The 15,626-nt window shown below is 39.6% G+C and overlaps 1 protein-coding gene across 1 annotated transcript in view; it reads left to right on the plus strand.

The window, feature by feature from the left end:
- slc1a7a (solute carrier family 1 member 7a) overlaps positions 1-15,626 on the plus strand; it is a 60,169-nt gene that overhangs the window by 14,852 nt on the left and 29,691 nt on the right. The window contains exons 2-3 of the mRNA XM_081598479.1: positions 169-248; positions 15,323-15,538. Of these exons, the coding sequence (XP_081454605.1) occupies positions 169-248; positions 15,323-15,538 (296 nt within the window). The remainder of the gene's footprint in view (positions 1-168; positions 249-15,322; positions 15,539-15,626) is intronic.

Raw genomic sequence — 15,626 nt, forward strand, 5'->3', positions numbered from 1 at the left:
AATTTAATCTTTAAGTCTATTCAGTGAGAAAAACACGAAGACCGGCGCCTTCTCAGGCTCCGATTTACTGAAGAAACAATGCGTGATGCGTCTCGGTTCTCAGACATCGGCACTGTGACTGGCTGTCAGCAACTACATCCATTAAAAAACCGTCTCTGTTGCTTTCAGGAGGTGAAGTACTTCCAGTTTCCCGGTGAGCTGCTGATGAGGATGCTGAAAATGCTAATCTTGCCTCTTGTTGTTTCAAGGTAAGAGAACCAGCTGTTAGACAGAAACACTTCAAAATACACACACGCGCACACACACATGCTGTGTGCTACTGTCTGACACACACACTTTTTGTAGTTCTGTCCGGATATTTGACCGCTCTGCTTGGTAGGAATGTCAAGAATAAATTTCCCCCAGCAGTGAGCTGTGAGGCATTCAGGAAGCCGGAGTTATCCCTTTCGAAACAAGTTCTGATGTGTTTTTGAGATTGTTATCCTGTCGGGCTGTCCAGCTGTGTTCAAGTCCAAGGAAAGTGGGTTTTTTTAACACAAGAATAATCACTCAACAAAGTGGTTGGAAAAATCTAAAGCATCCAAGTTTTCAGTTTTTCCTTAAACCAGCTGGTAAAGGGTTGAGACAGTTTGTTGTTCTGACTGAGCAATAAACCTGCACAGCCAAGTGAATTTATGACACTTCTCAGATATTTTCTAGAAAAACTTGGAAATTTGAGAGTAATCTGAGTTTTTTGAGAAAACGCAACCTGGAAATTTCTGAGCCTGGGAAGTTGAGAATTAGTTATAAAAATTTGCTAGAAAAAAAAAGAGGACTTTTGATATTAACCTCTGAGATTTCTGAGAAACTGTCAAGTCAAAAAACTGACTTTACAAATTCACAAATTTCCAAGTTTTTTCTAGAAAATTTCTGAGTTTAATCTCAAACTTTCTGAGTATTTTGGTGGAAATTTACTCCTCTATTTTTTCCTTTATGCAATGGCCGTCGTAATAATCCCCATAACATGTCAGCGTCTCGCTGCTTACCTGACCCTGAACTTGACCTAATCATATAAATTTTTGAGATTTAAATCAAAGTCGAATCAGGACCAGAAAACCAACCAATTAAAATGAACCTCAACATTTTCACATACGTTAAAGGTTGCGTATCCATCCAGACTTATGCCAGAACTATTGACGATGGCTACAAAGACAGTGTGGTTTCCTTGTTACACAACTTTTAGTCATTTATTAGTGGTGCATTTCCATGGAAACCTAATGGTATTACAAAATAGGAGAGAGCAAATGTGTGGGCAAAAAACACCTTGTGTTTGCTTTGTTTCAACTATTTGCTGGTTTTGCGAGCAAAAGTAGAATTTACATATTTTAATGAATTAACCAAGACTCCCTGAATTAGATTGCAGGGAATGATCAGATTTGTTTTATTTATTAAGTCAGGGACATTGGCAGCTAACCCATGTTTATGGATATATTTGAGTCTAATATAATTTTGACTCTGTGTAGATTGGAGAAAAACACACATAAAATTCAGAGGTGTGTCCCTAAACCTGAGTTAAAAACAACTCCTTGATGTAGAGTTCCCATATCAGTCCACGCCACTAAAAGAAGAGTTCAAATGTCTCATTAAAAATTCAACTTTAACATGATTTTAACCCCAAAGGTGACTAGATGTAAAATTCTTGATGGGAATTTAATGTGTGTGTAACTCGCTGTGTATTGAATCTGTCTTACCAAGTGAAGGACATCAAACAGGCCTAAATGAACAAGACTAAACGAATATCTAATGTATCCTGGTTTTTGGAGAACAATCATTGTTGCTGCATTTGTCCCCATGTATGCTCATACATACAAAGAGAGCGTTTGAGTTATTTATCACACTGGTTTTGCGTCGTTGCCTCTGGCAGCAATCATTAATGCTTCAAATATGTTCCGACTGAGAAATCAGCTTAACAGGTCTCCTTTCTTCCTCAGACTTGATGAAATATATATGGGGAAAAAATAATGAAAGCTGCGCATTCTGGGAAAAAATACGGCCACTCTGCTGCAAGCGCATGTGCTGCATCAGGATAAGGTGTTTAGCTTTCAATTTGAGGCGGCTTCTCAGTTTTATTATGAATCATGATCCAACGAGAACGACTACTTAGGAAAGCCTGGCATGTCTTCATGTCCTCTATTAGAGTTATCTCTATTTTTCCCCCCCTCTACAAAACAGAAAAACAGGTTTTACAGTGCAGCCATGACGCAACGCAAACACTCACCTTCTGAACCTTTTCACTTTTTTTTGTTAACATTAATACCAGTATTTTAATGCATTTTATTAGAATTTTCTGTCAGATACAAGCACCAACTACCACTGTTATTAGCTAATCTACCACAGCTATGGTTGATTAGATAATTTGAACACCTGCTCTACTGATGATTTGTCAGAGTTGGTGTTTAGGTTGCCTTTTTATTATTTTGCACCTGAACTGAAACACGCCAAATTCCACAGCACATCTATGTATTACGGTTGTCAAAGTCAAGCTAGCACATGTGAACTACTTCTCTCTCCCTCTCTATTTATTTGTTCTAATTAAACTTTTTTTCTGACCTTGTTATCCAGTCATTGTAGTGTTCACAATGAGAAGCAAAACAGTGTGTCCCTTTTTCTTTTACATTTAACATTTTACGTCATATTGCTGGAAATTTGATGCCAACTGTTAATCTTACACCAATTGTAGCTTAAATTTAGCTAAAATTGGTGTGCTGGTTAAGCCCATAAAATCTCAGCAGGCATACATTAAGGTTTATGCTTTTAGTGTGCCTTGCGTAACGTTAGTTTTGCAAAGCACACATAATGAGCGCTCTCGTTTTTTTTAAGCCTCAGGAAAAAATGCTGGGTGATGTTTTTTCCAGATTCCGATTCATTTATTTGCTTCCGCCGGACATGCGAGGGTCTTCCTGCGTGCCTGAGCGATGATTAGGCCAGATGAGACGGACAACATTGATGAGATTGTTCCTCTGCCCAATTACTTTTTGAAGAATCCAGGATTAAAGAGTAATATGTTTCTGGGAACGCAGGTCGCCGTGTGCCGGCTTCAGAGAATGCTTGATCATCTGCCCCCCCCCCTTCAGAAGCGCTTGGTTTCCTCTATGAGATCGGCGGTGTGTATCGCACACACGCTCCAAACGAATCATGCAGACGCGCGGGCAACATCCAGGCTGTTTTGTGCAATAAGCTACTTACAATCAATGCAACAGCAAAGACTGGATGAGAGGTTAATCCCCCCCTCTCTCTCTCCATCGCTCCATCTCTGCTGTCTGTTCTCCCGCTCTGTCTTCATCTCTGTCTGTTGGTGTTTACACACATTTTCTTTGAATATTTCCAGTCTTCATCCTGGAACATGTGCACTCTAAGCATGGAGACTTGTTTATCAACTCCTGCTAGTGTCCTTTTCCTTTCTTTTTTCTTTTTTTTTTTTTTTGCATTTGGGTTCCACTTCAGTGCCAAACATGGATCATGTTACAGGAAAAGACATGAACTGATCTGAAGTCGTCTCTGCAGGTCAGTCCAGCACATGGGAGTATAAAAGCAATCAGAGTGATTATTTAACTGATGCTGTGATTCTGCGGCGCATCAGACAGCATCTCGGCCGCAGCAATGACCCGTATCGAGCCTGGAAGACGTTTCCTGTTACCTTCGGCTGACCACCGTTGGCCCGCTACGCTGTCCACTTTCAGGATCATTTATATGTGTGAATGTCTCACTCCGCCTGATGCTGATCCAGCTGCGGTCTCGCAGAGTTTCACCTGCTTTTTCCCCCTCCTCTCTTCTGCTGGAAGGTCTTGCCGGGACCCAGAGGCCGGCTGCTCGGCCCGGCGCGCGGTACAGTAGGGCTTATCTAGGGGTGAATGTCCTCTCTGGCCCCACGGTGTGTCTGTCCCCGTTTTTCCCCTCCCAGTGCCATCTGTGCGCCAACCAAAGCGGAAACCAGATTATCCCATGAATACGTCAGGCCAAAAGAAACAAAAAACAAAAAAAAAACAATGGCCACTACACTAGAAGCCTCCTTATGCTTTCATTTTGTGTATAAAAATCTTGTTTTGGGAGAGACAAATAGTGACAAAAAAAAATCAATAACAGAAAACAGGCGGTGAACCTTATTATAGAGGAACTTGGTCCTTCATGGTATACAAAACATTGAAAACAAGGAATTTAAGCTTTGAATGTAGCAAAATACAACAATTTAGATTTGTGATCTGTGCATAATTTTCTGCAATGTTGCAATACTGTATACTCATAATATGACGTGTCATCGTACCAGGTTTATGAGAATGAGAAAAAAATATGCTTCACAAATTACAAACTTAGTCTTAAATAGTCTCTAATAGGAACAATAGCATTTTGGTCTAAGTTTTAATTGTCCACATGTTGAAGGTTTTTTTTGCTACTATAATTTTAACATGAACTTAAAGAAACAAACACTTTGAAAGTGACACCTTCTTAGCCTTCATGAATAGAATAAAGGCCAGATTAAGAATTTTAGATTTGAACTAGAAATGAAGATGCTGATGATCAAATGCAGTCTAGACTACTTAAACTGTAAAACGCCCTTTTAGCGCCAATAGGACAGCGCTAACCAGACTGTGACTTTAGCTTCTTGAAACCGCAGGGTTCTGTGCGGTTGATGCTGTATGGGAAAATCATCATACAGCAAGGGACAAACTTCCACTGCTATGCTGATGACACTCAGCTTTTTTTTTAAATCCATAAATTCTTATAAATTCAGTCACTTAAGTATAGTACACGCATGTCTTAAAGACCAAAAAACCAGACTGTTTTTTGGTTTTTAAGACATTCTTTGCTTTTAAATTCTGATTAAACAGAAGTTGTTGTCTTTGAACCAGAGTATCTGAAAAACTGCTTAATCAATCTCTTGATCTGGATGGCTTAGATGGTAAAGTAAAGACTCTGTGTTATTTTTGATCAGGATAATTAAACAATCCCTATTTTAGACTCCCTCCACTGGCTCCCTGTTCAATCCAGAATGGACTTCAAGATTCTCCTGCTCACATAAAACCCTTAATCAGAGATTTGACTGGTCCATATGTTCGTAACAGAGGACTTTGCAGATTTGGTGCTGGTTCCTAAAGGTTCTAAAGGTAGAATGGGAATCACATCCTTTAGTTATTAGGCTCCTCTACTGTGTTATTCAGACACTCCGTCTCTCGCAGTCGTCTTTTAAGTCATGCCTTAAAACTTTACTTTCTGATAAAGCTTCTAGTCATACTGGCTTAGGTTTCCTGGGCTATCTCTGTAGATGTGCTACCACAGGCTTTGGCTACTGGAGAACCAACTCCATTTCTTCTTGCTCTGCTACTTTATCCTTCTCTCAAATTTCCTATTATTTCAACAGCAAACTTTAACTTCACATTTTCTCTCAGTTTTCTTACTCTTCATTATAGCTTCGTCTGGTTGATCATTTTGCTAAGCTGTTAGCAATTAGCACAGTTAGCATCACTAACTGTATTGGCAGACTGAGTACTTTCCAAATAAATTATAAATATTCCTACCTAACAGACTACAAAGCATGTCCAAGTCCTTAATGCTCCTTGGTAGACAGAGGTTGCAAGTAACAAGGAATCAAATAAAGCAAATCTTTACCCCAGTTATCCTTCCGACATTGTTGTTAGCTCAAAGCAGATGTAGCGAATGTCCAGTTTTTCCTTATTTTTAACATTTTAAAAAGTCAAGAGAGCTCCACGAGTTTCACCCCTGTGTTTGAATTTCAAGTAATCTGCCAAATACATCTACTGATGTAAATTAAACATGTTTATTTTCAATTTATGGGAAAACTATGTACGTTTTAGTATTTATGTATGAGACATTTTCTCTTTTTGTGGCCTTAGGCTATAAATAATTAGGATTATTGTTTGCACTTTTACAAGTATACCTTTATAAATCTTATGTCATATTTTAAATCTATTATTGTATCTGTGCTGAAATCATCAAATCAAATTCATTCATATTCTCATTCTCTAACAAATCTAATCTAACCTAATTTAAGATTTAATTCAAGCATTTATTGAATTAAAGCATTCAAGCATTTATTGAATTAAAGCGACTAGGAATGCAGGGTTTTTATTGTATCATGGTACAACATTTTTATTGCGTGAATTACATAACAGTTCTAATAAAAATAATAGATCCATGGCGGCTTTGTATCCTTGTATTCAATTTTATAAAAGGGGCTGAATTACATTTCCTTCCCTACATGCTTTTGTCATTCAAACTAAAGCAGAACCTCACTGATTATCTAAAAAAAAAAAGCACTTCACCTCATTGCACAAAATAACACTTTACGTCTGGTTTTGATTGCGCTACACATTTTTCTTGCAACCTGCCTTTTTTTTCCTCCATAGCTTTCATTCAGAAACAAGGTTAGATCAGAACAGAACACAACGACTCTTTCTGCTTCTGCCTCCACATTGTATGGCATTATTACGTCCCACTCTTTCTGCAATCTGAATCATGCCCTGAAAAAGTCACGACAACAAGGCAAAGCTGTAAAAAATAAAAAATAAAAAAGAATGGTGAAATGGAGCTGGGCAAATTAGCATATTGGATAATAGATCTTAAAAATAAATAAATAAATAAATAAATAAATAAATAAATAAATAAATAAATAAATAAATAAATAAATTGGGATCCTAGTTTTTCCATATTTTGATAAACTAAAAATCTAATAAAATAAGAGTTACATAAACTAACTTTCTAATGAAGAGAAAATGTGAGAAGCTAAAAGACACAATTCTCCTCAAAAACCTTTAAGCATGTTTAGGGGAAAAAAAACAACAACAAAAAACAGTTATGCAACTAGTTACCAAAGATGAACTGTGCAGGCCAAAAGTCTGGACGTGGTTATTGACTGAAATCAGTCTCCCTCCCTAATTGCTGGCTCTTAAAACGACCCCTCACCCCCGCCGTCCCTCTCCAGCTCACACTGTGATTTGAAGGAGCCTCGCTGCTCTGCTGAGGAAACTCATCTCAGGCTGACCTGATAACAAGCACTGGAGTTTGTCTTTGTGTGTTTCAGTGCTGGCCCTGTTGCTGGGCAACTATTCAAAGTGTCATATTTATTGACTGCTGAGACAGACTCCAAGTCCTCGGCGCAAACCTAGAACATGAAGGAGAATCAAATAAAACTTCTTTTGTTTTTAGACAGAAAAAACAAAATTATTTCTGTTTTCTAAATGCCACAATATTGAGAGAATGAACATGTCAGAAGGCAAGAAAGTCACTGAGTTGGCAACAGTGGGATGAATATTAACTACAAACATGCAGACATGACCTGGTGGGCCGGTCTGTCAGTCAAACCTCTCTCTGTAGAGCAGAAGAGAACAGTGGTTGATTTTTAGACCTTTGCTGATGGGGATATCTGCTTCATATGAATTGGTCGATCACTGCTCTTCCAAAATGAAGGAAATCTGTGCAGATAAATAGGGGCACTCCTACTGTCTTGCAGATGTTTGATGTTCCCTCAATATTTCCACATAATGTTCTTTCCTCATGATGTCATCAATTTCAAGATGAGACCAAAATCTACTGGATTTGCTTTTTTTTAAGCTTGTCCTCTCCTTTCCTGTGGATTGTTCCTAATACCATCATAAAATGTAAAAGATAACATCATCATCTGTCCTGCAAAAGACAACATATGGCGTTTTTTATTTCTTCTTTCGGATGGCTACTTGACAGACCTCATTCCAGCAGTCCATTAAAGAATACATATTTTATTTTGTAGGAACTAGAGGTAGGTATGTTTTATTTTCTAGTCAAGGCCTGGTCCTTGGTCCTGACCAGCAGAGAAAATGTAAATCTACAGCTAAGACTTCAGCTGCATGCTTCATGCCGCAATTGGTTTGCTTGGTAGGTCAGGAAGTGGAGTTGGATGAATGAGAGGTTTATGGAAAATTGGTTTTCTTAATCTCAGCGTACAGAGGGCCAGATAAACACAGCGGAGTTGAGCAGAGCCAGGAGAATCCTCTTCCCGACTCGGTCTGCTGTCCATGAACCTCCTGTTGCTCCAAATAAGGCAGAAGAAGAGAGTCGGACAAATGAGGTAAAACTGTCCGGACGCTGTTTTTTCCACTGATGCTCACAAAGCATTCAGCTTTATATCAACAAGGGAGTGTGTCATGTTTTTTTTTATTTTATTTATTTTTTAGCACCATCACAGCAGCTCACTGAAAGAGAATGGAACGCTGTAAAGGGGCTATTTTTCTTAATTTTAATCAATCCTGGCACAACCTGAAGTACGCCGCATTCAAACAATAGCCTTTTCCAGCTGGAGCTTGTTGTGCACAGTCACACTTCTTTGTACGGGATTTGTGATGACTCGGTGTGGCACGGACCTGCTTGTGAAAGTCTTGCAACCAAGGAAACGGTGGTACCAAGTGCACCCCTCGTTGCATCTATAAACCCAAAATAAAAACCGGAGAAATCAAATTTAGAAGCTGCCGCAGAGTTAGAGGACTCATCCGGCCTATAATTATCTGAGCTGCTCAAGGAAAAGGCCAGGGTGTCAGTCCTAGATGTCAAGGATAACCCTCTTCCAAGGAGCCGCTGCTGTCTCTCTTTCATCTGGATGTGGGATTACTCTAATGCTCTTGCACAGCAAAGGTGGAGCAGGGAAGGCTCTAAGCTCCATATGGCCCTGAACTCTTGTGGCAGATCAGCCACGCATGTGCCCCAACCTGTCGCGGTCAAGGAGGCTGCACATGGCAGGTGCCAACGCTATAATCCCGCCCAGTCTCAAGAGCAGCTCAGCTGCAAGGTTTCTTGGTTACCGTGCCTTGCAAAGGTATTTAAGGCCTTTGTAGTTGGCGAGATGTGGGAAAAGCTCAAACTATGGGACAGCATCAGCTGCTATTTATGTGACTGAGCAACGGGGATCATTAACAAGGCCATTGATATTACTAATGAAGGCCATCGAGGTCACATGAGTCTCTGAATTTAGACTCTTTCAATTCCTTGTTGGAGTTGCTGACATTGACGATCTTAACAAGCCCCCAACACAGCCAACATCTACACTGTTTTGGTCACGTCCTAAGGTGTGAATTTCTGTGAATCTGTCTGCGAAGACGAGCCAATGCTGCAGTGGAGGTGTTAGAAAGATGAAATCTTGAAAAATGAAAAGTTTTTGCATTGTTGGGGACTTTCTAGAATCATTAGTGTCAATGACACCAGCAAGGAATTGATTAGTCATGACAATGACTTTGCTAGTGACCTAAAAAACTCTCAACATTATCTTGTCGTGGATGCCAGTCATGTGGAAGATGGTGCTCTGGTTGATTGAGTCTAACATAACCCGAGTGCAACGCTATGTGTGATGTTATGTCATCCTGCACATGCTGATCCATCATGTTGAGTATTTTGTGTTGCGGATGCTTTTCATCAGCAGTTTGATGGTAAGAGGGATGGAGCTAAATACAGGGCAAGCCTAAAAGAAAGCCTGTTAAGAGACTGCAAAAGGCTTAAGGGGACCAGAAGAGACGAAGAATATTCATGTGTTAGAATGATCTAGTCAAAGACCAGACGTCATCTACCCGAGAATCTGATGTTTAATTATGTCCATTCACTCTGAGACTGAGCTGTTTTGTAAAGAAAGTATGCAAATCTAGTAACAGCCCAAGACTTGAAGCTGGAATTGCAGCAAATGCTGGTTCAGCAGACTCTTCATTCAGGAAGAATGCATACAAAAACACGACTTTTCAGAAATTCAACAACTCAACTGGATGGTAGCAAAGTTAGCACTGTCGCCTTGCAACAACAAGTGCCTGGGCAATACGGTTAAAAATATACATGCTAGAATGGATATAGTCCTTTTCTGGTTTTCAAAATGTAAAAAGTGCCACCTGAGGTGAATCACAAGTTACAACACATCATAAATGACATAAGCATTAGAAAAGGCAACCCAGACAACAGAAGCAGTGATGAAAATCATTAAACAGCCTCGAGACGCCTGTAGCTGGATTAGATAGAAACATGCGTTTCCTCTACCACTCCCATTACGACTCCCGGCTTCAGTTGAATGAGTTATTTCAAGTCCATCTTTGTGAAGGTTCAGGTTCAGATTATTGTGACATTAAACATTATTTATTCATGTTCCATTCTGCTGCAGACTCATAGAAGCGTTTCAAACACATCCTATTCAGAAGAGTCTTTGGCCTCTGAGCCCTGCCCCCAGATGAAGTCTGCTAATCTGTTCCGTCTGGACTCACTTCAACATGATGAAGCCAAAGAATGATAAAGTACATAAATATTCATTCTGGACTTTCCTGTTCTAACCTAAAACATGTTGCCGTATTGTTTTACAAAGAAGACTTTCTGGTACCAAGCCGTATTTATTCACATCTGAGACTTTAAACAATTAAAACTTTTAAACAATTAAAACTTGTTTCCACAAATAATTTGACATGACACCAATAATTTGCCTTTGACCTGTTCAACCCAAGAGGAAAATAAAAATTATGTAGAGGAAAAAAAAAAAACTAAGTAATAAGCACCACAAAACCTGGTTGCAAAGACAAGTACTTTGAAGTAAAATTGATTTTATTGAGTGATTGATTAATTTGTCAATTAGTAGGTTTTTCTGGACATTTACTCATGTACGAGCTAAAGCCACAGTTACAAACATTTACATTGTTCTCACTGCACAAAGGTATCAATCAGAATAAGGAATTATCCTATGATATAAAGCACTTTGAACCGCCTTGCTGCTGAGATATGCTATACGAATAAACTTGATTGATTTTCAAGTTTATGGCACAGTGAAGGCCATGGTGTATGGTCTTGAACCAAAAATTCAAGACCGACATTAAATTTCTACCAACTGGGCTTTAAATCCAAATTTGACTGCTTTATGTTGTAAGTAGGTTTGATTGTAAAGTACGCATGAGTTTTAATCTGTCTTTATGATTGGATTCTGATATTTGAAGCTGATTTTGCATGCCTATGTATGAATCAGAGCTGGTCTGGTACTGAGGTGACCTTTGTTGTGATTTGGAACGACGTAGCTTAAGTTGAGTTGAAATGTTGGAAGAAAATATAGATGTAGAATCTGCTTAACAGCATAAAGCCATAGAGAGCCAGATGACTTTTACTACAATCTCATGCATAAAGGTTTAGAACCAAAACAAGGTGAACTAACATTTGACTTTTGATTTACAGTGTGCATACTGCGAGTATGGAACTCTGTTTAACATAAGTAAGCTTGGGAGGACAACAAGAAGGACATGCACGCTGCAATTTCTTGATTATTGTTTGTAACTTTTCATTTCTTTTATTTGCTCGGCGTGCCCAGCGGGGGCCCCGCCTCTCACTGGTCGCTCCGTCTTTTCTCGTCCACCTTTTGTTATTCTGCTGAGGAAGTTATCAGTTTAAAAACAGATCCACCTCAGGAGATGTTTCACCTCTCGCCCTTAGACATCTTGGCTTATGTCGCCCGTCATTTGTGTGTTCCTTCATATTGTACGACTCTGCTGCTTTGACCCTCGGCAGAATGCTGGAGATGTTTTTTTCTTTCTGCTGGAGCTTATCGTACTCTGCCAGGCTAAAGGGTTGGGTCCCTCGGTCGTTCCCGCCGCCAAGCTCGGTGTCCAGAATACCGGCGGGCGGAGAGGGTATTCTCACAATCTGTGCATCAATCTATGATTATATGTAAATCCTGTCTGATCCCAACGTTCAGCTCAGGACAACAAATTGTCAAAGGTATTTAACATTTAGCAACAACTAATAGAGCATTTCTGTTCTTATGTAAGAGGGGGAAAAAAAAAAAGATTTTCTTACTGCCCACATGTCGCCTCATTTCATGTAGAAAATCTATATTATCGTTGTCTGGATGGTGAAACGAGTCAAAGTTCAAGTGATTTATGAGAAATATCAATACTGTTTGTGCTACTAAGTGTATTCAGATGATTTGAAATTATGTTTCAATCTAGAATGGGATTTCTTCTTTTTTTAAGTTGTGTAACAAGTAAATAAAAAAATCATCAAGCACCCAATCATCTACAATACATATAATTCTGTGATAAAGTAATTAACATTTTTTATGAGTTTCTTCAATTAAGAATTTTTTGTCAAGAAAAAGAAAGCATTTTCCCCCTGGCAAATTTCTACTGTTTTTTGGGGTGTTTTTTTTACACTTGTTTCGGTCATCAAATGTCAGACAGTAGACTTAGTGTTGCAGATGAACAGATATAAATATTCTTTCTAAAAAGAAAATCTAATGTCTGAGTCCGTATTTATAATATAATTAACATCCAGATGCTTCGATATTTGCAGATCAACACTCTCTAAACTGGAAGATCACTTATTGGCTCAGAATAAACTTTCCTACATTTGTTAGCGATATCCATCTTGAGCAGTTTTAAATTATGGAAGTGTTTCTGAAGGTTAAGCGAGAATTACTTTAGATTTTAAACAGCATAATACAGTCAGTAAAGCAGTAAATAAATCTGCATTAAAGATTGATTTTACAGTTTTTCAATGAATGCTTAATAAAAATGGTGAATAGAACCGGACCGAGGATCGAACACTGAGGCTGAATGTGTGACAGACTGACATGTGAGAATTAGTTTTTCACTGTAATGCTTGCTACAGTAGGAGAACAACCTGGTCAACAATACAAAAAAAAAAAACCTTCAGATCTCTTGTTGTTTGTTATATGTTATCAAATACATTAACCACGAGGGTTGAGGTTATTTAACAGGAACTTTAATATCTTCACAGGTAACTGTTCCCATAAAAAGCATCCGATTCACATTCAACAGCTACCATTTCTATTAAATCATTTGCTGAATGTTGCTACGCTGAATTCTCTGCAGTGACACTGAGATCGATGGAATGACAATACCTCACATTGCTTTCATCAAGTGGAAAACTTTTTTTTCGATGTCTGAAACCTTTCAGTTTAGCAGCTCGTTACGCTGTAATAAGGTTACATATTTGCCTTTGATTGGTGTGTAACCGCCAATCACTCTGTGAAAATCCATGAAGTCCTGACCCACTGAACACGTCCATGACAACACTGACCAAGTGCGAGCAGATTATGGTCTGACGGCCAGATAATCTTGTCACACAAGCTCAACAGACTGAGCAGAGATACAGTTGCAGGCGAATGTTGGCGCCCTTCCACAAAACAACAAAAGTACTTCTGGAATAACGTGAAAATGACATGTTTTTAAGTTGCCTTTTACTGTTTCTCCTATATTTAAAGGGGAGGAAGAATTATGTAAAATTGACTTTTTAAGCTTTGTGTCATGTTATAGCTTTATATAAACATATCTGGTGTGTTGCTTTAACTCTTTCATGCATGTTTGATTCTCCCGTGGCAACCATCTGGGGCGCCTAAACACTTGCTCTCACAAAGCACCGCCTATTTCCACAAAGCTCCACCCCCCCTCCACAACTTCCCCACTCAGCTCCTTCAGACTAGCAACAGCAGCAATTAGCAAACACCTGGTGGAACTGCACGTCTTCTGAGTCCATCATACACACTACTTCTCAGTCCAACACGCCTAAGAATGGTTGTAAATGACTTAACGGAGGAACATTGTTGTGGTGACTTCCTAAAGTCCAAGTGTCGGAAAGAGGAGGAGCTTCTTAAAGAGACAGAGGCCGAATTTCAAGGTGCCAAATTGCGCACCTTGTAAATAAAGTAAAAATTATTTTACTTTTCTTTGTTTGATTTATGTTCAGCTGCATTTTTAAAACTGAAGGCAACACTTGATTGTGCTATAAAATGGCTCTATGTGCCTGGAAAATACAGAATACCTTCCCTTAAAGACAAACCTGGCTTTGCTTTAGATAACTGATTCTATTGAATATGGAAGTATTCACCTTCATTCTCTCCGAGTTCTGTCTGTGGACAGAACTCTACTTACAGAAAGACAGTTTTCGTCTTTCTGTAAATAGAGGTGCATCCCTCTGCTTCTTTCATGGGGCTCATTAAGTTCAAATTGCAAAGCACTGAGCAATCTTACCACCTTGGAGTTCAGCTTGAAAGGTTTCCTTGGTTCTTTTTTCCTCTTCTACCATCCACACCATCACGCTGATCGATTCTGGGGCTGCATTTCATTACATTGTCATTTTTAGATTTTACATATTTGGCAGCTGTGCTCACAGGAAGAAGAAAAAAAATAGACACTAATTGTCTTTACCTTTAAACGTGGATATCTAAAATCTTCCTTTTAAACCCTCCAACCGGTTCTTACATTTAGTGAGTCAATAGTATGTTGGTTTTGTTTGAAATTAGCTGTATGGTTGATGAAAAGCTTGAAGGCGTGTTTAGAAGACCGTGTTTCTTCTAAACACGGTCTAACGCCTAGCTTGCAACATGACTGTAATGCAATGATTAATAGTCTTCTTAAAGGTACGGTCAAGTGAAATCATCAAAAATAACTTATTTTCACGGTTTTATTTCATTATCACACTGCAACAGTACGTAAGTGAACATCAGACAGGAGCTTTCAGTTGAATCAGGATTTCCCAGGCGTTGCTTCAGTGACACCACCACCTGTTTCTGGCTCCATATCTTCGTACCTTCACTTCTCAGAAGTGACATTTTTCAGCCCGCTGGGTTCCACACCAACTGAGACGCAGCTACGCCTGAAAGCTTCCTGCTTGCTTCTTTTTTCTGTATTCCTGAGTTCGCTTCTAAAGTAACCCAAATTGCTCCAGTGAAAAAGGATTTAAAGCCAATTTGAATGCAAATTTGTCTTTTTATGCTGTGAAAAGAGTTTTTGTTTTGTTTTTTTCTACTCCCCCACCCCAGCCTACAATCTTTGAGCTGAAAAGGAAAGTTATGTTGCTGTGAAAGGCCTAACAGCAAATGTGTTCAGATTGCCGTACTTCAGGGAGCTGAGGCAGTGGGGCGACACGGAGGCCCTCCGTGATTTTAAACAGGCCCATTCAGTCTCGTCGAGTGCTGCAATTGCTCCCGAGCGAACGTGAAAAGGCGAGCTTTTACTTTCACGTGAGGCACGCTGCATAATTATGGTGGAAATTTTATATTGCTAAATACGGCGGTGTGAATAATTTCCTCACACAAAGCGTTAGTTGAGCGTTTCCAACACAACTCGGCATTCGTGCTTCTTGCTTATCTCCCTCTGCAGGAAAACTCATTCAAAGTGTCCTCTTTGACAGGCAGTAGAAAAGGAGCTCTGAGGGAAGCAGCTCCTCAAAGCTTGTCAAATACTAACTTTCTCCTCCTTTTTTCCTCTCTGTCTTTCCTGAATTCTCTCCTGTTTGTGGCACCCCCACTCCACCCCACCCCACACTTCAGTTTGATGTCAGGTCTCGCTGCCCTGGACGCCAAGTGCTCAAGTCGCTTGGGCATCATGACCATTTCCTACTACTTGTGGACCACGTTTGTTGCCGTGGTGGTGGGCATCCTCATGGTGTACATCATCCATCCGGGTGGCGCCGCCCAGAAGGAGGACTCTGAGGACAGCAAGAAGCCCATGACGAGTTCTGCCGATGCGCTGCTGGACCTCATCCGGTAAGAGGCCATCGAGAAACCCATGGAGAAAGGGTGGCCTTGCAAAAGTATCGATACCAGCTGATTTAAATTATTTTGAAAAATTAAA

This window comes from Poecilia reticulata, chromosome 17 (assembly GCF_904066995.2).
Source record: "Poecilia reticulata chromosome 17, P_reticulata-male-v2, whole genome shotgun sequence".
NCBI lineage: Eukaryota > Metazoa > Chordata > Actinopteri > Cyprinodontiformes > Poeciliidae > Poecilia > Poecilia reticulata.